The sequence below is a fragment of the Mauremys mutica genome, chromosome 10, assembly GCF_020497125.1.
Source record: "Mauremys mutica isolate MM-2020 ecotype Southern chromosome 10, ASM2049712v1, whole genome shotgun sequence".
NCBI lineage: Eukaryota > Metazoa > Chordata > Testudines > Geoemydidae > Mauremys > Mauremys mutica.
The window spans coordinates 37109850-37136748 of NC_059081.1; the positions used below are offsets into that span (position 1 = coordinate 37109850).

The window sequence follows — 26899 nt, forward strand, 5'->3', positions numbered from 1 at the left end:
GTGGTGATTTAAAGGGCCCAGTGCTCCTGCCACTGTGGGGAGCCCCGGGCCCTTTAAATCCCTGCCGGAGCTCCGGCAGCTGGGCTCAGGTGGGGATTTAAACTGCCCAGTGCTCCTGCCACTGTGGGGAGTCCCGGGCCCTTTAAATCCCTGCCGGAGCTCCGGCAGCTGGGCTCAGGTGGGGATTTAAACTGCCCAGTGCTCCTGCCACTGTGGGGAGCCCCGGGCCCTTTAAATCCCCACCGGAGCTCTGGCAGCAGGGCTTCCGTGGTGATTTAAAGGCCCCTGAGCCCTGGGGCTCCCAGCTGAGCTCCGGGGTGATTTAAAGGCCCTGGGGCTCCCAGCCACAGCCGGAGCACCAGGGCCTTTAAATCGTGAAAGGCCTCGCCTCTTCCCGTTGAGGCCACGCCCCTGCTCAGGACTCCGGCGTACTGGTAAGTCCTTTAAGTTACTTTCACCCCTGGATATATATTTGTATTACTGTTTACACACTATATAATTCTTGTGACATCACATACCATAGTAATGCAGTAATTAGCATGGAGCAAAATCATTCCTAATATATGGTTTCTTACCCCTTGAACCTGTGATGCATCTGTTGCAAGTCTTGTAGTCAAGGCACCAGGGCTGTTTCTGTGGTCATCAAACCAACCAATCTCTTGGCCTAGCATAGCTTGGAAACCAATTTTCCTTAACCGTCTTGTAAGCAATTCACCAGATTTTGCAAATGTGTATCCCTGGTAAGCATAAGAACAAATACACGTATTATATAGAACACACACATGCACACACGGCCAGACATGAACAGAAAAAACAGAAACTAGCAAAGCAGAAGTTTAATGAATTGCCATTACCTGCAGGAACTGTGTGAAAAATGATACAACTCCAACAAGGACAAAAAGCAGGCAGATGCCATTGATCAGTGCTTTTTGCTCTTCTTTATCAGGCATGGAAAAGGTCTTTTGGGGGAAAAAAATGTCATAACATTAGATTGTCAATGGTAGTATTAGTATGAACAAGGTGAGCAGAATTTGTCTATGCCAGTGAAATATAGTATAAAGTTTTCACGTCAGCCCCTAAAGATCAGGGTCAAATGAAAACATCATGGGCCAGATCGTCAGTTGGTATAAATCAGTGCAAATTCATTGACTTCAGTGGAGCTTTGCCTATTTCATCAGCTGACTGTCTCACGTACAGATTTTTGCAGTTAGGTTTATGAGAGCATTCCCTGTTTTCATTCATAGAAATTTGTGATCTCCCAAATGTAAAATTCTGCTATTTCTTAGTCTGAATTCATAAGATTAAGGAATCAAAACAGTTATCCTGATTGATGCCCTGTATATTTAAATTTAAAATTCCATCAGGCTTTATTACTTGATTATTTCACACACAATTGGAACTACAGTACATCTATATAAATAAATGGAATCAGTCTAAACATACTAGAGAAATTTTAACCAATTGTTTAGAATCTTTTAAAATTTTGAATGGACATGGATTTCATTTCACTGCATTACTCACATTTATATTAATATTCTAGTGTATTGTAAGGGCTGGGTCCTAGTGTGAGGTCTTGCCTTTAGAAAACCTGCATGGTCTGGTTATGAGTTTCTGTGATTTTCACAGAGACCCCCAGGAGAAATCCAGGTGCAAAATACCACAGTTTCAGTAGATGGGTTTCATTTTATTTCTGTTGAGTTATATGACAAGCTTATAGCACAAAATGGCCTTATAAATTTGCTAAATGTTTTAGTTGCTGAGTTAGGTTGCATTTATTTAAAGTCCCAACTTCCCAGTCTCTTGTGAAGAGCCAGACTCTCAAATATAACAAGAGAGAAGCCTGAGGTGTAAAGATAAGATCCAGATCATGATCTGAAGTAAGTTCTACTTTGGATGTACTTTGTAGCAATGGACCGCAGCCACAAAGCATGGATCCAAATCCAGATCCAGATTTTCTCAAATATTCCAGTTCAGGACCATCTCTCTGTATAATAGAAGTAAAAGCGAATGATCCTTATTGTACTCTTGCAAACTCATCAGTATCAGCCTAGAGCTTGAGGGCATGCTATCTCTCTACAGTTACTACAGTGTGTCCAATGAACAAGAAATTAGCCACAAAACTATAAACCTCAATTGCTACTGTAAAGCAACAAGCTGGAAGAAATTTTCCCTGGGAACAATTACCTTTTATGTGGGTTTTACACTTTTCTCTGAAGCATCTCATAGTGGCTAGTGTAAGTGACAGGCTACTGGATGGCATTGTTAAGATTAGTATGGCAGTTTTTATTTTCCTAAACAAAGTCATAGAATTACAGAATCATAGGCCTGGAAGGGACCTCGAGAGGTCATTTAGTCCAGTCCCCTGCACTTGTGGCAGGACTAAGTACTATCTAGACCATCCCTGACAGGTGTTTGTCTAACCTGCTCTTAAAAATCTCCAATGATGGACATTCCACAACCTCCCTAGGCAATTTGTTCCAGTTCTTAACCACCCTGACAGTTAGGAAGTTTTTCCTAATGTCCAATCTAAACCTCCCTTGCTGCAATTTAAGCCCATTGCTTCTTATCCTATCCCCAGAGGTTAAGAAGAACAATTTTTCTCCCTCCTTGTCTGGACTTTTCTTCCTGGTTAAGTCTTGCTATAGGGTTAACAAGAATAAAAACAAAGGCAAAAGATATTATGTGCAGTCACTGAGCATAATACCATTTGCTGCACCTAGCTAGTTACAGCCAAAACAATTCTCCTCCCTACTCTGAAAAGGGAGTTAGGGGATCTGATAGTGATCCAGAGAATACTGGCTGAAATCACAAGACTGTGGAAAAGATTAGTGGACTCAATTACTCTTTTTTCTGTAAAGCAACAATAGGGCAACTCCCTTAAAACTCATAAAATGTATGACAGCTGTTGGGAAGTACAAAATCATGTACTTATGTTCCAAATACATACTTGCAAATCAGGACAATTTGCCCTTTGGTACACGTGAACAGCTCTCATTGATGCTGCTAATAGAAGACATAGGCATGTTTCAAGGGAGAACATAGGTCCCACATGTTGTTGAACCAATGTGAAAATAAGTCATTCTCTTGTCAGTGTGGCTTGGGAAGAGAATCCATTAGAAAAAATGTCCAGAGCTCAAATTAGGAACATTTTCCCCTCCCTAATGCTGTTTTTTTAATCTCTTCTCCTTATGTCTGATCTTTTTATCTACTGCTATTAAACTAATTGCTGATGAAGTAATGGTCCAAATCTCACTAGTTATCTTTTAACAGTTCCAGTTCATAGGAGTTACTGTCAATTGAAATACCTACCAGTTAATTATCTTAGGACTTATATTTGGACTTCTTTGCTAAAATGACAATAGTTCTAACTGGGTTTCACAAATCAAATCACTATCCATCTGCCAGTCCTCCAAGAGAGCAACATGTTTAGCTCTCGGGGATGGTTAAAAAGAGCTTGCAGATTTGACCTTTAAGGCTTAGGTCTAAACTGTCCTAAATTCTGGTAACTAAATAGCGAACAATAGAAAGGGCTGCTGGAATTTTCTTCTTAGTTACAGACGCAAAAATAAAATTCCGCAAAATACATTTAAGCCTTTGTCTTAAAAGGCCACCCCCAATGTATTTATAGTTCAGCAGTGATCTATAAACATTATTGTTTGGAAGGAATTGGAATAGGAATTGCATAGAGATGGTTATTCTCCACTGGCAAAGCCTCTTCAAAGTAATTTTTAACCTTCAGTATCAGCTCCCTGGCAACAAACTCTTCAAAATCCCAAATAATGATGCCTCATTCGCATTTAGTGTTGAGAGATTAAAGTCTGCTCCGGATGTGTGTGCTCTGCCATTACCTTTCAACAGTAGAGCATATGACTTGGCCAGACTTAATTTCATTTATTTAAAAAAAATAACACCGCATTTTTATGTAATCTCTTCTCATTAATCCATCATAATAAGAGCATAATATATAAGGGTGCATCTGCTGCACTTCTTGTCCCCTTGATGCAACCTACAATAGTCGCCATAGCTCATTTTATCCTTATTCCGGCTGTTGGAAATGGACCATCCTGATGATCACTACAAACATTTTTTTCTCCTGCTGATAATAGCTCACCTTAACTGATTACTCTCATTATAGCTGGTATGGCAACACCCGTTTTTTCATGTCCTCTGTGTATATATCTCTTCCTATTGTATTTTCCACTGCATGCATCTGATGAAGTGGGTTTTAGCCCACGAAAGCTTATGTTCAAATAAATTTGTTAGTCTCTAAGGTGCCACAAGTACTCCTTGTTTGTTCCTCCTCAGATCTGTCACCCAAAAAGAATGGCTCAGGTTTGGGAATCTCCCTCACATCCTCAACAGTGAAGACCAATGCAAAGAATTCGTTTAGTTTCTCCGCAATGACCTTATCGTCTTTGAGTGCTCCTTTAGCGTCTCGATCGTCCAGTGGCCCCCACTGGTTGTTTAGAAAGCTTTCTGCTTCTGATGTATTTAAAAAAATGTTTGCTATTACTTTTGGATTCTTTGGCTAGCTGTTCTTCAAATTCTTTTTTGGCCTTTCTAATTATATTTTTACACTTCATTTGCCAGAGTTTATGCTCTTTTCTATTTATCTCATTCGGATTTAGCTTCCACTTGTTAAAGGATGCCTTTTTGCCTCTCACTGCTTCTTTTACTTTGTTGTTTAGCCATGGTGGCTCTTTTTTGGTTCTCTTACTATGTTTTTTAAATTGGGGTATATATTTAAGTTGAGCCTCTATTATGGTGTCTTCAGAAAGTTTCCACGCAGCTTGCAGGGATTTTACTTTGGTGCTGTACCTTTTAATTTCTGTTTCACTAACCTCCTCATTTTTATGTAGTTCCCCTTTCTGAAATTAAATGCTACAGTGTGGGACCGCTGTGGAGTTTTCTGCACCACAGGGATGTTAAATGTAATTATATTATGGTCACTATTAGCAAGCGGTCCAGCTATATTCACCTCTTGGACCTGATCCTGTGCTGCACTTAGGACTACATCAAGAATTGCCTCTCCTCTTGTGGGTTCCAGGACTAGCTGCTCCAAGAAGCAGTCATTTAAGGTGTCAAGAAACTTTATCTCTGCATCTCTTCCTGAGGTGATATGTACCCAGTCAATGGATAGTTGAAATCCCCCATTATTATTATTGAGTTTTTTATTTTACTAGCCTCTCTAATCTCCCTGAGCATTTCAGAGTCACTAATACCATCCTGGTCAGGTGGTCTGTAATATATCCCTACCGCTATATTCTTATTTTTCAAGCATGGAATTACTATCCATAGAGATTCTATAGTACAATTTAGTTCATGTAAGATTTTTACTTCATTTGATTCTATGCTCTCTTTCACATATACTGCCACTCCCTCACCAGCATGACCTGTTCTGTCCTTCCGATATATTTTGTACCCTGGTATTACTGTGTCCCATTACTGGCATCCGACGAAGTGGGTATTCACCCACGAAAGCTCATGCTCCAATACGTCTGTTAGTCTCTAAGGTGCCACAGGACTCTTTTCTGCTTTTACAGATCCAGACTAACATGGCTACCCCTCTGATATGTGTCCCATTGATTATCCTCATTCCACCAGGTTTATGTGATGCCTATTATATCAATATCCTAATGTAATTCTTGGCATTCTAGGTCACCCATCTTATTATTTAGACTTCTAGCATTGGTACATGAGCATTTAAAAAACTTGTCATTTTTGGGCTGTCCCCTATTGCATGCTGTAATTGAATGGGACTTTTTTTCATTTGACTGTTTCTCCCTGTATTTTATAATATTCTATCCTCTCCTCCTTATTAGGACATAGGGAATCTCTATTTATAGATCCTCTCCAAAAAGCTGAAGTCAGTGACTCGAACAAATTATGTCCCACGCTGAGTCTAGATTAGAACACAGATCTAATTGCTCTTAGTTCTAGTCTTTTTCTGTATCCTTGCACCACGTGGCATTATAAGCACATAATATATGTCTAAACTTTATATAAATGGGATGAAAAATGCTTCATAAAAATGAGCATTTTGTGTATATAACCAGCACAAAACACAGGAAGCGTGAGAACAGATCATCCTCACACACCAGATGTTAATTGTTACAATTGCTCTCAGAACCAGCTTTCTTCATCTGAAATGGTAGAAGCAGAAAGTCTATTGAAGGAACAGAAATATGAATTTATAAAACTAAGAGTGTGTTCTGGATCAGAGTACATGGCTGTGAAAGAGGCTAAAGCATACTTTATTTTCCAGAATTAATGAGAGCTCTAAATGAGGGGAAAGAGTTTGGAATTTTCCCAAATGCACAAGCGTGCATCCCTGTAAGTGCTTATACTGAAACATGCTATAAATATATTTGAGTTTACTACTTCTGTAGGGCTAGATGATAGGTGACTGTGACCAGAAGTCTGATCCTGCTCCCATTGGAGTCAAAATGACAAATTTTCCATAGGGCAGACTCAAGCCCCAACTGTGCAAGTGAAAGGAGTGAGTGCAAAGCACCTTCCCTTCCTTAAACTCTGCATCATTCACCATCCACACTGTGGCTGAGGTAGTGCCACTGCTTCCCCTTAGTGCAGGTGTAAGCTTCTCCAAAGGCTGCAAGGAAGATGTTCTGAGGGGAGGGCCGTAGCCATGCCTCCTTCCCTCACCAGCTGGCAAAGCTAGATGAGCACACAGGAGAACGCAGTCTGCTCCCAGTTAAAGGGTTGCAGTGTTACTACTGCAGTGTGTACTCTGCAGGAGCCCTATGGGGAATTCTGGCAGAGCCAATCACAATTCATCCTGGGGCTCCTGTTACAAGCCCTGATTCAGGAGCAGTCAGTGGGATGTAAGCACATGCATAAGTGCTGTTCTCAACTGAGACTATGGTGACCAGACAGCAAATGTGAAAAATCGGGACGGGGTGGGGGTAATAGGAGCCTATATAAGAAAAAGACCCAAAACTCAGGACTGTTCCTATAAAATCGGGACATCTGGTCACCCTAACTGAGACTTAAGCATGTGCAGAAGGTCTCACCAGAAATGGGACCATAGTGCAGACCCTCTGTGCCCCCCTTCTCACAAATGTAGATGCAAATGCAGCTGGGATGGAAGGGGAGCTATTTGCTCATGTGTCAGAAGCAGCGTTATTACTTGTAATGTAAGTAGAACAAGCCAGCTCTGTGTTTGCAGCAATGGTCTCTGCTGCATTCATGAACTGGCTTCTTTCTAAATATATTGGCTGGAACTTTTATTTTTTTATTATTGATTCATTTTAATCTGTCTATTTTTATAGCAACATCTGAGACCTTTCCAAATAACATTTCTCTTTCTACTAGATTTGGCTTCTTCTAGTCACAAATGTGTTTTCTCCCCCTTCCCTGAGTTTATTTCTCCCTCCAGCACAAGCCAACATGTCTATCACCATCATCAGTGAGAATATTCATACAGCACTTGGAGCAGGATGTGTGCTCCATCTATTAGCAGGCTGTTTGCCTGGCTCTGCGCTAGCACAGCAAAAACATTCTAGGGCTATGGATAATAAAGCATGACTGTTGGTTGTTAAAGTATCTCAGTTGGGGCCCAATTCTTCCAGGACGCACAGTGCCTCCAGCAAAGTGCTGAGCATTTTCAGCTCCCACTGGACTCAATCCTTTTAGATGAGGAATTCATCCAGGGAGATCCAGGTGCTCACTGCCTTGCAGGAAGAGCTCTGGCCAAGAGCCTTAAGGTATTTTCATATTCTGAAGTGTTTTAATTTTGCTCTATATTCTATTACATTTTGACACTTATGGTCAAAATATAGACCTGATCCTGAAAAACCATTGATTTTCCATGGGAGGAGAGTGGAACTACACAGCTAGGTAAGGGTTAGCAGGACTAGGCCCCATTTTCCCAGGAATTTATTTTCTAGACAGGAATTTGTATTAGCTGTGATCTTCACTGAGTGGATGCTAAGTAAACCAAAAGTCCTTGGCCCTGTCTCTGTTAGTACATTCATGTAACAGGCAAATTCCTGCTGAGGGTGAAGGACAGATTAAGAAACAATTAAAAACGGAAATAATATTTTGTTATAGATACTTTTCTCACATTTTTTTCATCTTACCTGAAAAAAATGGTATTTGAAGCAATTCAGTTAACACTAACAGTTTCGACATACAGAGCGCTTTACAAACATGAACAAACTAATTAGAGCCTGAATCATCGTCTTATTGAAGTCAATAGCAGAATTCTCACAGACTTCAGAAAGAGCATGAATCATGCCCTAATTAATTAGGTAAAGCTCATCTGAGCAGGAGATAGAGCTTTCTTGGGGGTCGGTTCAAGGCTGTGGAACAAACTCCTGCAGGAACCATAACAAACCTCACCATCTCCTGTTCCAAGTGTAAGGCACACTTCCTTGACTACGCCACCTCTTATGTGAACACAGAGCAGCATATACATATACAAAACACCCCAAGATACCAACCCATTACATTACACTGCACAAACACTTTTTTTCCCCTTAGGGAGAGGTTGACAGAAAGAAGGAACCACACTTGACAGATGTTAGTCACATTGCATAATGTGCTTCTGCAAAGTTGATTAGATACTATGGTGACGGGAGTGGCATAAGAAGCTATGTAGAATAGACTAGAACAGGAACAGGTTCTTACTCATCAGATCACCCTGATCAGGTAGGTAAGAAGGATTATCCCCACTTGCCAGACTCGGAAGATGAAGCACAGAGGTTAAAAGACTTTCCCAAGATGACAACATCAGTGCTGAGATTAGCATTTAGTAGTTCCTGTCTCAGTTTGTTCATCCGCTCTTGCCTGCTATAAGCTCTAAAGGTGTAAGAGTAATAACCAACATTACTGTATGAATTTTAAAATATTAGCATGACTTACTGCAAGAATCTGACTGAATAACAGAGCATAGAGTGGATTGACTGCCCCATTCATAGCTGCGCCAACAGATCCAAACAACATATAAGGCCACTCCGGAGAATTGTATTTCAAAATCCTGGTGACTGGTGCAGGCTCCACTTCCTCTTCTTCCTCCTCAAATGTCTGCTAACAAAATATATTTGGTTTATGAAGCATAAACATTCCCTCGATGACACCCATAAGGGATTCATCTCCCCACATCAGGGTACCTTTAGTAAGTTCCACTTTCACAGCCCATCATCCTGTTCAGACCTATGAACTGCACATCTGCAGAGAATTTCCAGGCACTATAGCTTCAGCATGCTACTTCACCATGGTCAGATTTTTTTTAAAATTGTGTTTTTATTAGTGTGGCATCATAGTCGTGTTGCTTCTGAGCAGGCTGACACTCAACAACCCCAAGTGTATTTCCCGGGAAATATTTGAGTGGCTGGTGCTGGAATGAAGTGTAGCCCCTGCACCCACCTATCACTAAGCCGCCACTCCCAGCCCCAGCCTGCACAGTCCCCTTAACCTGTGGAAACCCTGACCCTACAGAGAGTCTTCTGTTAGGGCCCAGAAGGAGAAGGGACAGTGCCACAGAGGCAGCTCACTCCCTACTACTGTATGAAAGTTAGTAAGAGCCACACACAGGGGCACCCATGGCTCTTGGGAGCGTAATTGTACTCTCTGTATTCAGATCACCAGACAACTGTGTCTCTCTTAGCTACAACTTGTACTATGAGCAAATATGACCGAGCCAGGAAGGCCTAGGCAATGGTGGGCGTAGGTTTTCTTAGTTCTGAAAGCAGAGCCAAGAGGGAGATATAGAAAAATTGTGTGCTCTCAGCTGAGCCATCCACTCATAGATTTGGCTTGAAACTTCCACATGGTTTCATAGGATTCAGTGCTCAAGAGAGGCCTAGACCCTTTAGAGAAATATCATGCTGTCAAGGTTGAAAAGCAAGCTGAAATTCTTTTGGGAAGTATTAAAATGAACACAGGCACAGACACATCATTTCTATGGTATACATTTGCTTTCAAACTGGTATTTCAAAGGCTTTATAGTAATCTCTCTCTGCCACTCACTGGTAGTAAAATCCTTACTCAATAGTAAAATGTAAGTATGTCTCTTAATTTTTATAATTGCTACACTTAGGGCTTCAGTGGCCATAAGAAAAAGTGCAGGGAGGGAGCCACTTTCTTTCCATTGTCGATGCACAGGAAACAGCCATAATAAGAGTGCCTTGTGCTCCCTGCTGGGGCCTGCTGTCACAGGTGGGCCTCCGAACACATTCCCTCTAACATGTCAGGAGACAATGGGGCATGGATCCTTGGGGTAAATTCCCTGACTCCAGTGGAGTTACACCGGGGTCAAGAAGATCTTTACACTTGCTGCTTCCCTTTGCTGTCATTATGCTTCCAGACACTGCAGTTCAGGCAGTTCACCTTCTCCTCCCTCCAGAACCCATTACAGAGCTCTCAAATTATTTCCTCACAGGGTGTCTTATTGTATTGTTCATGGCAAATTCTTAAGTAGCATTTCAAAACACGGTGGCTGTAGTCATGGATTAGACACTGTGTGGGAGATGAATAGGCATCCATTACAATTAGAACAAAAAGGAGGCCTCCGAGTTATACACTAATTACACCTCACGTTATGTGGATTGTCCTCACGCCAGGTGCAAGAATGCTCATAATTACTACTAGTAAGTGCAGAAGATTCATCATCAAATGGTTCCTTACCTTATTCTTTGATTTAGGAGAGAATGGCTATTACAACACATACTGTGCTGAGCCCTGCTCATTTATTTCAGCTCAGTTTACTGGAAGTGGACCTTTTTGTACATCTTTTTACCAGAAATATAAGGGGGAAGGGGGTAAAAGAATGTTCTGTTTTTTTTCCTTTTTCCTTTGAGGTTGGTGAAAGCCAAAGATGTCAGAGCCACAGCCCTGATGACTGGAGTCCTCTGTTTACCCTGGCACAGTGCTGGCAGCAACAGTGCCACTTCCCACACTGCCCTATACAGAGCTGATGAAGTGCTAGGAATTGATGCTGGCAGCTTCAGGGCGGTTTGTAAATAGCCACTGTGCATATTCCTGAATAGTTAGTTCTGAACTGGCCATTTAAAGGCATCCTGACCCGATCCTCCATGCAGCTGAACCACACCAGGAGACTGATCCAAAGCCCAGGGAAGTCACCAAGACTTTCCCATTTACTTCAGTGGCCTCAGAATGAAGCCCCGGTTCCACTATCTAAGGACTACCACATGTCCACAGAGGATATGGGGGATTTGCTCCATAATGAACAAGCAGTGCAACTTCTACCTCTGTTATACTCCACAAAATGAGCATTTCTCCTCATGTAACCTGTACCTGCTTTTAGATGTTCACTTCAACCTCACCTACACCCAGATCGCCAGACTTACTCTGTGCTAGGCTTTGCATGTGGATAGATGCGTATTGGGTGCCACCCAATGCAGCACTTAGGTCAGCGAGTGTAGAGGCCGGGAGCAATATCTTTGTTTAAATATAAAAAAAAGATACATGCAAGATGATATATCTACCAACAACCACCTATAACAGAAATACCTAACATGCTTTATCTGTCGGCAATCTAATAATGAATGATGATGTCTGACCTTTTGTGCAGATGTACCTTCTTCATATTGATGCAGTCGATATACAGTGTCTGACTGGTCTCCAGTGATTGATAATGGATGGCTGGGTACTACATTAGAGAGCTGAGACCTGGAACGCTGTCGAACTGAAGCGCTGTGGAACAGAAGTGTGAGAAAGTCTGTTCCTCAGGGGCTGAATGACACAATATGCATTTTGAAGACTGGGTCAGTTTTTATCCCGGCTTATATCAGAACCTGAAATCAGAGCTTGTTGCAGCAAAGCTGAGGACTCCTGCAAACTCTATGGCTGCAAAGGCCCAAGATTGCCTTTCATGCTGCCATCTTCCTCAATCTCCTAAACTGTGGGAAGGAGGCATTCCATAGCAGACAGAGATACTTCTATTCAGGTTCATATACCGCACCTTGTTCTCTTATATCTGAAAACGCAGCTTGTATTTGTGGGGAAATTAGGGAAATAGTGGTTGGGTTTTCCTGTTAAACTTGCAATACGTTTGCCCAGGCCACAGAAAAGTGGGGGTATCCTGCACCCTCACGGTAATCTAGTCAGTTTCACCACAGGCCTTCAGTCATTACATAGTAGCTGTACTTCACAGGCACAGTACTGGAGCATGAGCACTCAACAGCATATTGTAATTTTCCACCTATCCGTGACAGTAGGGTGCCCTAGCCTACAGCCGCTGGTTTGGCAGTGTCATCTGAATCAACCTCGCCTAAAAAAAACAAAATTTGTTGTATAGAAAGAGGATTTCACTGAGAGAGAAGTGAGTTGTGAAATCCAAGCAGACCCTGCTGTCATTTTCATAAACTTTTCGATAGCAATGCAGAAGAGAGGAGTATCAGTTCCTTTGGAATCTATTTCTAAATTAGCAGCTGAGCACCCACAACTCCCATTAAGGTAAGTGAAATTTTGGGCTGGCTGCTCCTCTCAGGATCTGGCCCATTAATTATAATCTTTGATTCTGGGTAGAACTGGTAACAAAAATGCCCTTGTGTGTTAACACTAAGATGTATCTTCTCAGACAGAATGTCAAGGTTCCTCAAATTTATCAATACATTCCACAGCAAGTAATTTTTTCCACGTTATTGGATTGATTTAACTAGAGTACACATATGAATATATACACGGGCATAGTACATAAATATGAAAACATTAAGCCAGAAGCCCGACTGCCTTCAGTGTGAGGTGAAGAAGTACTGGATACCATCTTCCATGACCTGTGCATCACAGGGCAGGATTTGGGCCTATATCTTCAACACAGTGGCCATCTTCATCAGTCATTATAGTATAAGATGAATGAGAAGGCTTGTACAGTTAACATTAATGGCTACACAAATTAAAGCCCCGGATCCTGCACTTGCACAAACCCAGGTCTGCTGTATGAGTGCAAGAGAGTTAGCTATTAATGTGACTAGATACCAGTGCTACTCCCCAGCCTCATGTACTGTTGTAAAGCAAGAGTAATACTTGTCTTGTTTGATGGTCACTTTGTGCCTTAGTAGGAAGCCCAGAAAGGTATAAGACAACCCACCTATGGCCACCCCCAGTTTTCTCCCAAATCCTACACCCTTTGAGCAGGAGGCCATAAGATTAGAATGCACATAGGGTGGAGAGAAGCTAAATGTAGGAGTCATTTCATTGACTTCATGGGTTTGGATGTCTTAGTATGCAGTCTATACATTTCCACACCTGCCGTGTCTCTATGTGCTTTAGTGAAGGTGTTTGCAGCATTCGCTCACCCTGTTCTGCACCATCCAAGGCAGTGCCACCTCAGTACCATGTGATTTAGGAAGTCACCAAAGAATACAAATGTCTGGAAATGTATCAAGAGGTGTCAGTGTTTTAAAGGCTTACCGCAAGCTTCTTTGATAGCTCCCACGGCTAAACGACTGGTCTTTCTTAAGGTTTGGTGTAACAAGCAAGTTATTTTCTGTAATTGTAAAATATAATGTTAGAAGCTACTTAGTTTGTATTAAAATTGAGCTAAACCAATTGTTTATTTGCAAAACAAAAAAAATCTCCAATTCATAGCTGGAATATTTTGTAGACTACATTAGCAAAAGGAATGCAATTCATCTTTGCCACTATGTCTTAGATTACTATGCATTTTATATTACCGGTAATTTATATTTGACATAGTAAAGTTAGGTAAATTTAATATGAATCCAATGACAATCATATTTTGAAACTGTGGATGTGACTAGTATGGGTGTTTCAACATTTTGGTACTACAGGTTGTTAAGTGGCAGGAAATGCTTTCATCCTCAAAGATGATCACCGTCTATTGTTTCACAGCAGTATAACTGATCACTATATTAGCTTTTTACTTCTGCCTCAGATCACTAGTAAAACAAATAGGGTGGCCTTGGCATATTCCATAATTTGTCTGTTTTTCTAATACAACATTGCCAAACTATCAATAGTAAAGGAGATATAAAATGCCAGGGTACTGTGGGTCAAAAATGGTATATGCTGACAGATCTGTATGAAGAAGGTTGCTCAGCACACATGTGCAAAAAACACATTTTGACCAGGGCTATCGGTATATCACTTTTATGGATACTAAAATTCAGCCTTGAGAAAAACCAATGGAGAACAATAAACTAACACTAACAAAGGAATCTATAGATGCTCTGTGTTCTGTGGGATTTAACTTAATTTCATAAAAACAGAATAAAACACTTGCTTTCCACTGCTGTTTCAGTAAGTGCTTTGTCTCCTTGGCTTTGCAAGGTCACCAGTGTGAAATAAACCCCTTTCCTTTCCAGTAGCTCCTCATGTGTTCCTCTCTCAACCGCCCTTCCATGCTCAAACCCAATGATGACATCAGCGGCTTTGACTGTGGACAGACGATGAGCTATTGAGATTGCAGTGCGCCCAAGGCGTGCCTGAGAGAGAGAGGAGGAACAACATTATTGTTAGGACAGCAACCTGATATCCTGAGAGATGCTGAGCTGAGCACCTGGAGCATGATCCATAAGTAAAAACCTGACTTAAATAGGCTTTAGATCAAGCCCCTGCTGAGCACCAATCTCTCCCACCGACCTCAGTATCTCTCAGGACCCGGCCCTTGGATTGTAAGTTCTTCTGAATGTATTGTAGAGCACCACATACATTTGCAATGCTATATAAATAATTATTACCAAAAATACTACATCTAAGAGTAATGAATGCTCGTTTGAATGGTAATTAAAAGGTTTAAGGCTTTTAATATAAAGCAAAGCTGGAGTTGAGGTGCATATGGAAACTGATAAGAACTCTCTGATTTCAAGAATGATCATGCAATCAATGAAAAGTGATCACTTACCAAGGTAACTCATGCTCTGTGAATTTATTGCCTCCTCAGAACCACTCTGTAGGAAACATGTGCCTAGCACGTAGCCAATCTATCTGGGTGTGTAAAGGGCACACATCACCATAGTATCTGTGCACCACAGAACTTTTTAAAGCAATATTTGACAGTTAGGTATCACACACAGCTCCCTGGACCCTTATATTCCACTGATCAAAGGTATAAATAACATGCCTCTTCAAACTGTCCCTCAGTTCCTCTCTACCTCCAGGAGCTTTAGAACTTGAGCACTGAAGTAGAAGAGGAAGAGAAGAGGAAGGAGGGTCCATGCTGCTCTAGAGAACCAGTATAATCAGAGAGCAAGAGTTACCTTGGTGAGCAACCCCTTTGTCTTCTTAGACATCAGAGATTAAAGGAAGCCAAAAATGGACAAGAGAATGGATCAAAATATTTGTTCTGGATGAATTTCTTAAATAGAGTCTGCTTGGAAGCATAATTATTTCCCCTGTGGAGACTTTCTGGACTCTAGCAGCATTGTATTTGCTCTCTGGAAGAAGTGACCTAGGTGCTCTTGATGTTTGGGTGCACTACCCAATCTCCCTGCTGGGGCAAAAGATCTTGGCTCAGGGGAAGAATGCAAGGCTGGTCCCTGGAAAGAGCCAGTACAGCTGAAAAGCAAGTTTGTCAGGCTCCTGTTAGAGCAACAGAGTTCACCCTGGCCTTGCACTTAATTCCTAGGGAATGAAACAAAATGAAGAAAAAGGCACAGAGGAAGCCTTCCCTCTAGTGTGAAAGAAGCAGCTGATAGCATCCTGGGTCCTTGCCTCTCATGGACCAAAGTCTCACACAACTGTTTGCTACAAGTTAAAACAAGTCCAAGGCCAGGTAACCTCACTTGGCAGAAATCAGCTATGCAGTGAGGGCCTGGGTGACTGATCACACTGATCGACCCCTTTCTGACTCAGATTATTGGCAGTAGTATGTTTGGCATTTGACAGATGCTCTGCAGACACGTTTACCTTGCTCTGAATGCACCATTCCCACAGACACATTTGTTTTCTGACCTAACAAAGGGGACAGAGAACATTTGTCTGTTCAGATAATCCATTGCAACCATGTTGTTTGTGAGAAGAAATGCCATCTGGTCCGTGGAAGAAATCCCTAAGTGTATGTGAAGTTTCCTGAGACCTCTATAGGTCATGAACCACTGAGGATATTCAGTGACCCCTTCATCATAGCAGACCCTGGACTTGAAGCAACTAAGTCTGAAAATTTTGATCTGTTTACAAAAATATATCACAGTTTGTTCATGGTAAAATGGTTTTTATATTCACAATGAAAAGCAAAACTACTTAAAATCTGAGTTATTTCATTTAGCTACAAATTTTATCACATTGCATGAATTTTTCATTCATAAATGGACCCCCAAGATCAAGCTGATTTCTGAAGAAAAAATAGGATCATTTCTGAGCAAAAGGTGCTTTTTACATATAAGCTCAAAATAAGAATGCTCACATTTTGATTCCAAAATAGTCATCAGTTGAAATCCATAGAAAAGCTACATTATGGACTTTCATATTGATAGACTGTGCACAATGACTAACATCTCTCATTTATATAAAATCATTCTTCTTGTGTATAATTTCAAATGCTAACTTTGGAACTTTAATGTAAAGAATTAGAACTTTTATTGACAGCTCTACAGATTTTTTTTAATGTTTCAGCTAGATTGAAAATGTTAACAGCAATTCTCTGTCACTGCTGAGATTCTTAAAAAAAGGTCAAACAATAATTTATAACAGTACAAAAGTATCTTCCACACAATGCTTTGAAAATGTATTTCTGTCCTGTTAATACTGACTACTGATATAACATAGCAAACCTTATGAAGTGCTTCTTGGACAATAGCTTCACTTTCATTGTCCAGTGCTGACGTGGCCATATCTAGTAGCAGGATTTTAGGGTTTCGGACAAGGGCTCGAGCAATAGCTATCCTTTGTTTCTGACCTCCGCTCATCTGGCCTCCACCCTCTCCAACAAGGGTGTCAAATTGCTGGGTAGAAGAGAAAAATTGAATAAATAACAAAGAATTCTATTTTGTTCCCATTGATGTCAATAGTAAAAATCTCTCATAGATTTCCATGGGAGCAGGCCCAAAATGAATAACAACCTTTGGAAGACATGTATAGTGTGTTAGGGTTCTAGATCCTTCATAGAGCTGTAGAGCAGACTCCTCCATATTTAACAAACCTTTTCTTCCCAAACTGGGCTTCTCATGTGTGCCAGTCCCAAACAAAACTTATATACTTAAATAAAACGTAAGGTTCATTTTGACCCAGTATAATTCAATCAGCAAGAACTGCACCATGGATGAAAATTACCCATTTCTCCCACTCCACTGGACAGCTCACCAGCTAACATTCCAGCAGTTTGGGCTTGTCTGTAGATGGAAGGGACTCATGTGGCCTTAGATGACTGATCACTGTAGTGTAGCAATGTCAGGCACATGGGCACTGTTTAGTCCAGGTCAGGATTTAGGTGACTGCACAGCTTGTGGAGTTAGTTTGGGAGCTAGAGAGCCAGCTATGGCCTTGTCTATGTCCTATGGCCTCAGTGTTATTCACTTATAACCAAATTCTGCCTTTTCTCTACTGCCAAGGACGCTGCAAGCTATGTATGTATTGCAGTCCTTCTAACGTGGCCTATCTACTCCACCTGGGAACCTAGGAAAGCATCTTGGGATGATAAAATGTATGCCTCTAGGCAAATTAATTGTATTTTAATCCTGGCCAGGAATCTGTTTAGGCCAGTCAGATACTTAAATAATATCCTGAGAGACTAAAGTGACAATTAATATGAGCTGGGGGCACAAAGGTTACTGGGCCTGACAAACCAACAGCTACAGGAGGTTGGGGTTCAGGGGGCGGGGAACCTCCATATGCCAGATGGTATTAATATACAGGGGTGGGGAGCTGCAAGTTTCTTCATAGACTATTCAAAAACACATTTAGGTGAGTGGGAGGACTGGATCCTAACTAGCTTTTTGCCTGGGCAGAAACAGACCTGGGAAGTGTGAAAATCTGCCTTTCCTCTCTTTGATGTATTGACTATGACCATATAGGTCTAGATTTCCCCTGGTACTGAATATTCTGTGTATGTTTCTTGGGGAGTGTATTCATCTTTGCTCCCAAACGTGGCCAAATACATGTAGCACACTTTATAGAGTCACTTCAAAGGAATGTCTGTAACTCTATTGTTCTCATTCATGCTATGCTTTCTCTCCATCCATTTGGGTACCCAACAGGTTGCACATAGAATCACAGAACTGTAGGGCTGGAAGGGTTCTCAAAAGGTCATCTAGTCTAGCCCCCGTTTTCCCTGTTGAGGCAAGGCCAGCTATACCTAGACCATCCCTTACAGGTATTTGCCTCATCGGTTCTTTAAAACCTCCAGTTATGGGGATTTCACAACCTCCCTTGGAAGCCTATTCAAGAGCTTAACTATCCTTATACTTAGAAAGTTTTACTACTATCTAACCTAAATCTCCCTTGCTGCAGATTAAGCCCATCACTTCTTGTACTACCTTCAGTGGACATGGAGAACAATTGATCAGTGTCCTTTTCATAACAGCCCTTAACATATTTGCAGACTTGCTATCAGAGCCCACCTCGTCTTCTTTTTCTTAAGACTAAACATGCCCAGTGTTTTTAACCTCTCCTCAGAGGTCAGGTTTTCTAAAACTTTTACAATTTTCATTGCTTTCCTCTGGACTCTGTCCAATTTGGCCACATCTTTAATAAAATGTGGTGCCCATAACTGGACACAGTACTGCTGCTGAGGCCTTACCAGAACCGAATAGAGCGAGACAGTTGCCTCCCGTGCCATACATACAACACTCCTGTTAATACACCCCACAATGATATTAGCCTTGTTTGCAACTGCATCATATTGTTGATTCATATTCAATTTGTGATTCATTATAACCCGCAAATTCTTTCAGCAGTACTATTGTCTAACCAGTTATTCTCCATTTTGTGATTGTGCATTTGATTTTTAATTCTTAAATGTAGTTAGAATAATAGAAGATTAGGTTTTGAAGAGACCTCAGGAGGTCATCCAGTCCAACCCCCTCCTCAAAGCAGAACCAACACCAACTAAATCATCCCAGCCAGGGCTTTGTCAAGCCTGACCTTAAAAACCTCTAAGGATGGAGAATCCACCACCTCCCTAGGTAACCCATTCCAGTGCTTCACCACCCTCCTAGTGAAATAGTGTTTCCTAATACCCAACCTAGACCTCCCCCACTTCAACTTGAGACTATTGCTCCTTTGCACTTGTCTATATTGAATTTCATCTAGTTGATTTCAGACCAATTCTCTTATTTGTTAAGGTTGTTTTGAATTCTAATCCTGTCCACCAAAGTGCTTGCAACCCCTCCCGGCTTGGTGTCATCCACAAATTGTATAAGCATACTCTCCACTCCATTATCCAAGTCATTCATGAAAATATTGAATAGCACCAGATGCAGTACTGACCCCTGCAGGACCCAATTAAATACCTTTCCCTAGTTTGACAATGAACCATTCATAACTACTTTTTTAGTATGATCTTTCAACCAGTTTTGCACCCACATTATAGTAATTTTATCCAGACCACATTTCCCTAGTTTGCTTATAAGAATGTCATGTAGGACTGTGCCAAAAGCCTTACTAAAAATCAAAATATATCACGTCCACTGCTTGCCCCATCCACTATGCCAATAACACTGTGAAAGAAGGCAATTAGGTTGGTTTGGCATGATTTGTTCTTCACAAATCCATCGTTTGCTATTCCTGATAACCCTATTATCCTCTAGGTGGTTACAAATTGATTGTTTAATCATTTGTTCCAATATATTTCCAGGTATCAAAGTTAAGCTGACTGGTCTATAATCCTTGGGTCCTCTTTTTTTCCCTTTTTGAAAGATAGTAGTATGTTTGCCATTCTCCAGTCCTGGTCCTGGTTGCAGAGGGAAAGGAAGAGGAATTGTCTCCCTATTCATCAAGTTCTGATGAAATGCTTTAACAGACAAAATTTACCAGTGGCAGATCCATGATAAAGTTGTAGGCATTGGCTTCCTTGGCTGCTTTGATGATGTCTTCCATACTAGCATCATCACGGCCATAGCGAATATTCTCTGCAATTGTGGTAGCAAACAGGACTGGTTCTTGCTCAACAATACCAATCAGTGAGCGCAACCACTGAATGTTAAGGGAGCGAATGTCATGGCCATCCAGGGTAACCTACAGAAGAACACCAGTTAAAAGTGAAAAAGCAGCTGAGCTCACAGTGCTGTAACTCTACAGCCTCAAATGGAGTTACTCCAGAGTCATTCTGGTACAAGAGAGATCAAAACCAGCCTATTTTGGAATACAGACTGTAGATTCAACAATAAAACTATAAAAAGAAATAATGAGAATACTGGGCTCAACCCGGCAAGAAGATGACTGCTTCCCACCCCGGAGTGAAGTAAACAATTATGTTGGCTGTACTGTATCATAGAAATCTTTAATCAAGATTGGATGTTTTTCCAAAAATATGCTCAAATAGGAATTAATGCAGGGAAATCCTATGACCAGACATTATGATCACAGTGGTCCCCTCTGGCTTTATAATCCGTGAATCTACGAAAATCTAAAGATAAATCGCTTCCCATTCAAAATTTCACATTTGACTTTTCATCCTAATTCAGAATGAAAATTTCCCCCAAAACTGAAATTTTAGTTCATTTGCCTCAGTTTCTTATACCTACATCTCACGGGCTGGTTATGAGAACTAATCAGTGTTTGTAATAGAGCTGGTGGAAATATTTCAACTGATTTGGTTTTGGCATGAGAAACGGACTTTAGAAAATAGAAATTTTTGCAAAAAAAAGGATTTTAAAAAAATGTTCAGGTTGTTTTTTTGTTTTTTTTAAAAGAAACTGGAAAATGAAAATTTAGGGTTTTTTGTTTGTTTTTCAGTTCTATATTTCCCCTCCTTGTTTTCCTTCTCCCCCTCCTTTCTTCACTGGCAAAAGGAAGAAGGAAAAAAAATGGGGAAAGGGAAAGACAGGGAGGGAAAAAGGAACAATGAAAACTAAAAAAATGTGAAAAGGAAAATGTTCAAAACCAGACATTTTTGATAAAAATGTTCACAAAAATAACCGAACAAACATAAATTCATTCTCAATTAGTATGACTAGGACATGAGGAAATTATGGAAAGATCACCATAATATGACTTAGTGAGGATTTGTTTATACTTCACTCATCCTTTGACTCTTTTACATTCAGTTACAGAGCACCATTTATGTGATTTATACCATTAAGCCAAATGTTAATGAAATAAGAATGTTTATATATTAAACATTTCTGCTGTTGGTAATAAGATGTAGCCATTCCAGTCAGCATATACTGTAGCAGTATTATAGGTAAGGCTATGTTTTTTTCCACAGAGGTCACGGAATCCATGACTTCCAGTGACCTCCGTGACTTCAGCCCGCAGTGGCTGGGAGCTGCAGGGCGTCGGGGGGACCCTGGAGCTCCTGGCCATCATGGGCATGGGGGAACCTCAGAGCACCAAGCCCTCACAGGTGGTGGGGATCTCCAGAGCTCCCAGTGGCCCCCCTCAGCTGCCAAGCCACTAAGGGCAGTGTGGGGTCCCCGCAGCTGAGCTCCCCATTATGTCATGGGTATTTTTAGTAAAAGTCACAGACAGATAATCGGCTTTCATGAATTTTTCTTGAGACCTGTCTGAGACTTTTACTAAAAATATCCGTGACTAAATATTAGCCTTAATTATAGGATAATGATTAAGTGCTCAAGACTACATTTCTCAGGATTTAAAACTGTTTGTCACTTCTGGATTCCCTACCCTAAAAACGACCTTTATATGCATAAGTGCAGTTCTCATTGAAGCTTAGCATTTAATTCTTACTTTGTAGGGAAACCACTTTTGTCCTCACTAAACACTTCTTTTCTTTCCCATAAATATTGTTGTTTGTATCATTCAGGAGACTCCAGAACAGAACTAAACAAAGCATCCTGCTCATTTCCTCAGTCACTGTTTCTTGGAATGGGTTTTTTAAAAAATCCAGAATCCTGCTTCCCAACTTTGAGTAAAAATGTTGATACCCTTTAAAGTGAATAAGGCTAGAAAAACCTGCTGGAGTGAGACACTCACCATGCCTTCAGTGGGGTCATAGAACCGCTGGATGAGCTGCACTGTGGTGCTTTTCCCAGCTCCACTGGGTCCAACGAAAGCAGTTGTCTCCCCTGATTTAATAACCATGCTAAGATTATCCAAAATCTGAAAGCACAAGAGAGATCATCCATTGTAACTACAAAATTCCTGAAGCCAAGCAGATGGACTGGAAATCATCATGTTTTCCTTTCATCTTAAATGAAGCGGGGAAAAGAGAACCAAAGGATTTTTAAATAAACTGAAAAGCTTGATATTAGAGTTCATTAAGAGCATTATTTTCTATGAAGGATATACGGTCAAATTCTGATTTTTGTTGGTTATGTCAGACTCCTACTGAAATGAAGAGGAGTTGGATACATCCCAGAGGATAATTTAGCTCTAATACCTTTTGATAAATGCTGCATATGTGTTATGAGTACCTGCTAAAATCTACATGTTATGTTTGCACCAAAGACATTGTATAGAATAATATGATTCTTAATATGCTGCTGTGTCTAGAAGTGGCTGCATTTATTTGTTTGCCCAATAATACTCTTTTCAAGCAGCCCTTGTCACAGCAGCAGTGAAGCAAGAGGTCATACAGCCAGTGTCCATTTCCCTCTTCCTAGCACTTTACAGTATAATGCACTGCACTTCCCCAGCACAATGGAAGAATTAAATTACAAAATCTCTTCGCTCATTTTGTTTTACTACCTTCTATACTATTTTTGAATACCGGTAAATGTATAGAACTGTATAATTGATTAAGGAGCTCTGAAAAAGAAAAGGAATCCAATAAAAAATGGAAACATGGACAAATTGCTAAGGAGAAGTTCAAAAGAATAGCACAAGCCTCTAGGGACAAAATCAGACAGGCTAAGGCACAAAGTGAGTTACACATAGCAGGGGACATGCAAGGTAATAAGAAGAGATTCTTTAAGTACATTAGGAGCAAGACAGCAGGAAGAAGGAAAGTGTAGGTCCTCTACTTAGCAAGGAAGGAGATCTAATAACTGATGGTGTCAAGAAGGCTGAAGTGTTTAATGCCTATTTTGCTTCAGTTTTCACTAAAAAGCTTAATGATGGACAGATTCGCAGCACAATTAATATTAACAACAAGGGGGAAGGATGCAAGACAGAATAGGGAAAGAACAGGTTAAAGACTATTTAGATAAATTAGATATAATCCAGTCAGCAGGGCATGATGAAATTCAACTTCTGTACTTAAAGAACTAAGTGAAGCAATCCTGGAACCATTAGCAATTATCTTTGAGCACTCCTGGACAATGGGTGAATTCTGGAGAAAGGCACACATAGAGCAACCTTTCAAAAGGGGATAAAGAGGACCTGTGGAATTATTGGCCAGCCAGTCTAACTTCAATATTTGGAAAGATAGTGGAACAAATGATTAAACAATCCATTTGTAAGCACCTAGAGGATAATAGGGTTATAAGGAATAGCCGGAATGGATTTGTCAAGAACAAATCATGCTAAACCCACCTAATTTCCTTTTTTGACAGGGTTAATGGCCTACTGGATGGGAGGAAGTGGTGGACATGATCTAGCTTGATTTTTAGTGAAGCTTTTGACACACATGACATTCTCATAAGTAAACTAGGGAAATGTGGTTTAGATTTCCATACCATAAGGTGGGTGCAAAACTGGTTGACAGACCATACTTGAAGAGTAGTTATCAATTGTTCACTGTCAATTTGGGGGAGGTATCTAGCAGGGTCCCCGAGGGGTCAGTCCTGGGTCCAGTACTATTCAATATTTTCATGAATGACTTGGATAATGGAGTGGAGACTATGCTTATAAAATTTACAGATGACACCAAGCTGGGAGGGGTTGCAAGCACTTTGAATGACAGGATAGAATTCAAAACAATCTAGACAAATAGGAAAATTGGTCTAAAATCAGCAAGATGAAATTCAATATAGACAAGTACAAAGTCTACATTTAGGAAACAAAAATCAAATGCACAACTACAAGATGGAGAATAACTGTCTTAACAATTGTACTGTGGAAATGATCTGGGGGTTATATTTGTAAATCACAAATCGAATGCAAATCAGCAATGGGATGCAGTTGCAAACAAAGCTAATATCATTGTGGGGTGTATTAACAGGAGTGTTGTATGTATGACACGGGAGGCAACTGTCTCGCTCTATTCGGTTCTGGAGAGGCCTCAGCAGCAGTACCGTGTCCAGTTATGGGCACTACGTTTTATTAAAGATGTGGCCAAATTGGACAGAGTCCAGAGGAAAGCAATGAAAATTATAAAAGTTTTAGAAAACCTGATCTCTGAGGAAAGGTTAAAAACCCTGGGCATGTTTAGTCTTGAGAAAAGAAGACTGAGGGGGGACCTGATAGCAAGCCTTTGCCAGAGGATGTTGTGAAGGCCAAGACTATAATAGAGTTCAAAAAAGAACTAGATAAATCCATGGACGATAGGTCCATCAATGGCTATTAGCCAGGATGGGCAGGGATGGTGTCCCCAGCCTTTGTTTGCCTGAAGTTGGGAATGGGTGACAGGGGCTGGATCACTTGATGATTACCTGTTCTGTTCATTCCCTCACGGGCACTTGGCAATTGGCCACTGTTGGAAGACAGGACACTGCACTAGATGGACCTCTAGTCTGACCCAGTATGGCCATTCTTATGTTTGTATGTCTGCACATATGTTAAGGGCTGTTATGAAGAGGACACTGATCAATTGTTCTCAGTGTCCACTGATGGTAGGACAAGAAGTAATGCGCTTAATCTGCAGCAAGGGAGATTTAGGATAGCTGTAAGGAAAAACTTTCTAACTATAAGTATACTTTAGCTCTGGAATAAGCGTCCAAGGGAGGTTGTGGAATCCCCATCATTGGCCATTTTTAAGAACAGGATGAACAAACACCTGTCAGTGATGGTCTAAGGGAGGGAAGCAGTATGCAGATGAACCCAACTGAATTTTTGTGAGCTCATAGTCTACAGAAAAGAATTCTCATAGATGTGCTGGAAATGAAAACTACACAACTTCTAACACTGTTGATGCCAAAATAGTTAATTGCCTACTTTTAAACAAAGGGCTTGTGCTTTTGGAAAGTAAGCTCTAACATAGGCGTTTATAGATTACTGGCATAACAGCATATTCTATTTAGTTACAGTAAATTATTCAAAAGAGGAATGATGAATAATCACCTTTACTTCTGGCCTGGATGGGTAATGGAATGTTACATTATGGAATTCAATTTCACCTCTTATTTTATCCAGCTTGTAGCCCTCTTCTGACATGCAGTCAATGGTAGGTTTCTAAAGCAGAATTTGTCATGTTACTTATTTGGTGTTAAACAACCGAGACTTTGCTGCAGTAGATACAATATTCCTTCCAACACACAAAACAATGCCATTTCAGTTTGACCAGCTCTGGGCTGTACTCCAAAGCAGTACAGACTCTGCTACAGGAGCATAAGACTCTAAGCTAAAGTGACAATGTGGTTGTCACTGGTGAGGAAAGTTGGGAAGAGAAATGACTTCCGCATGAGCCACACAGCCATCTCTCTCAGTCTGTTACGTCACTGGGGATAATCCATTAGAAAGGCTGGGTGTGTGTCATGGCAAAGCATTAGAAATATTGTGGCTTTGTCATGGTAAAAAAGTTCAAGGAAAAGTCACAGCACACAATGGTATAATTATGAGTAAGTTCACTTTCTATTAGAATCATGTTAAATAACATATAAAGATAGCATCACAATAATTAAAAACACAAACTTCTGTTCTCATCTAAACACGCAGACAGGCTTTGAGAGACAGAGCCTCAGCTGGTGCAAGTCTGCATAGCCCATTGACATCAGTGGTGCTACATCCATTTACATCAGCCGGAGATTTGGTGTTTCCTGGAGCTTGGCTACAGTATGAATATTAAGACCTTCTTCTGTGCCTTTAGCCTTAATTCATAGCTGATCATTAGCTGCACTTATGAGACCTGAGCATGAAATATCAGTGTTTGGTAAAAACTTGAATATTCATAAACAAAACATTTAAAGATGTCGCTTCAATGCCCTCTTTATAAATTGCAGCTGGGTCTTTTTCTTGTGCAGTCAGCTGTTTCTTAATTACCCTCATTTTTCTCATTTACACTGCTAATAAAAGCCTACCCTGCGCAGGGCTTATTTAACTATTTTTCACAGCAGACTGACAGAGCTTAGGAATTCCGTACTTACTGTATCTATCGTCTCAAAGATGTTTGTTGCAGCCCCGCGGCCAGTGGCAAAAGCCTCCAAACAAGGAGAAGCCTGACCAAGACTTAAAGCACCTATTAAGACTCCAAAGAAAACCTGAAAAAACATGGGAAGACATTAATGACTTTACGTTAATTTTTTTCTTAGAGCTTAGAAAACAACCTGGTATAGAACCTGGGTGGTAACTAGATAAGGACTGAGCTTTCTGGGCATGTTTCGGGCCAGCAAGCAGGATTGATGCTCCAATGCTTGAAAACATATAGGACAGCATGGTGATGTGCCCTCTGTATCTGGAGTTTTAAATGCATTGCATTACTTGATATTATGCTCAAGCAGCAGCTTTAAAATACTCTTTGGTTGAAGTACTGTTGCTATTAATGTGGGACCGATGGCTGTATATGTATCACACCTACAAACCTTGCTACAAAGGCAGGTTTCTGCCTCTGAGAGGATTCTCCCCCTCCCTACATAAAAGTGACCACAGCAGTAGTGCCTATGCCATCAGAATCCATACTCCACCTTCCAGTGCTTGAACTGAGCAAGTGTGGGATGGGCCAGCAAACAGGCCCTTTTGGTAGAATGCTGTATCATTTCATAGCTGCTGTATTTGTGGAAGCCGCAACTCCACTCCTAGAGCA

At 40.8% G+C, this 26899-nt stretch overlaps 1 protein-coding gene across 3 annotated transcripts in view; it reads right to left on the minus strand.

Annotated features, from left to right (window-relative positions):
* ABCB11 (ATP binding cassette subfamily B member 11) overlaps positions 1-26899 on the minus strand; it is a 73172-nt gene that overhangs the window by 16883 nt on the left and 29390 nt on the right. For 2 of the 3 annotated variants that reach the window (XM_045032416.1, XM_045032418.1), the window contains 11 exons: positions 26244-26357; positions 25222-25332; positions 22036-22161; positions 19912-20115; positions 16716-16886; positions 14228-14429; positions 13396-13471; positions 11544-11676; positions 8884-9048; positions 855-959; positions 576-737 (listed from right to left, as the gene is read on the minus strand). In XM_045032416.1, the coding sequence (XP_044888351.1) occupies positions 576-737; positions 855-959; positions 8884-9048; positions 11544-11676; positions 13396-13471; positions 14228-14429; positions 16716-16886; positions 19912-20115; positions 22036-22161; positions 25222-25332; positions 26244-26357 (1569 nt within the window). The remainder of the gene's footprint in view (positions 1-575; positions 738-854; positions 960-8883; positions 9049-11543; positions 11677-13395; positions 13472-14227; positions 14430-16715; positions 16887-19911; positions 20116-22035; positions 22162-25221; positions 25333-26243; positions 26358-26899) is intronic. The other variant, XM_045032417.1, reaches the window with a different exon arrangement.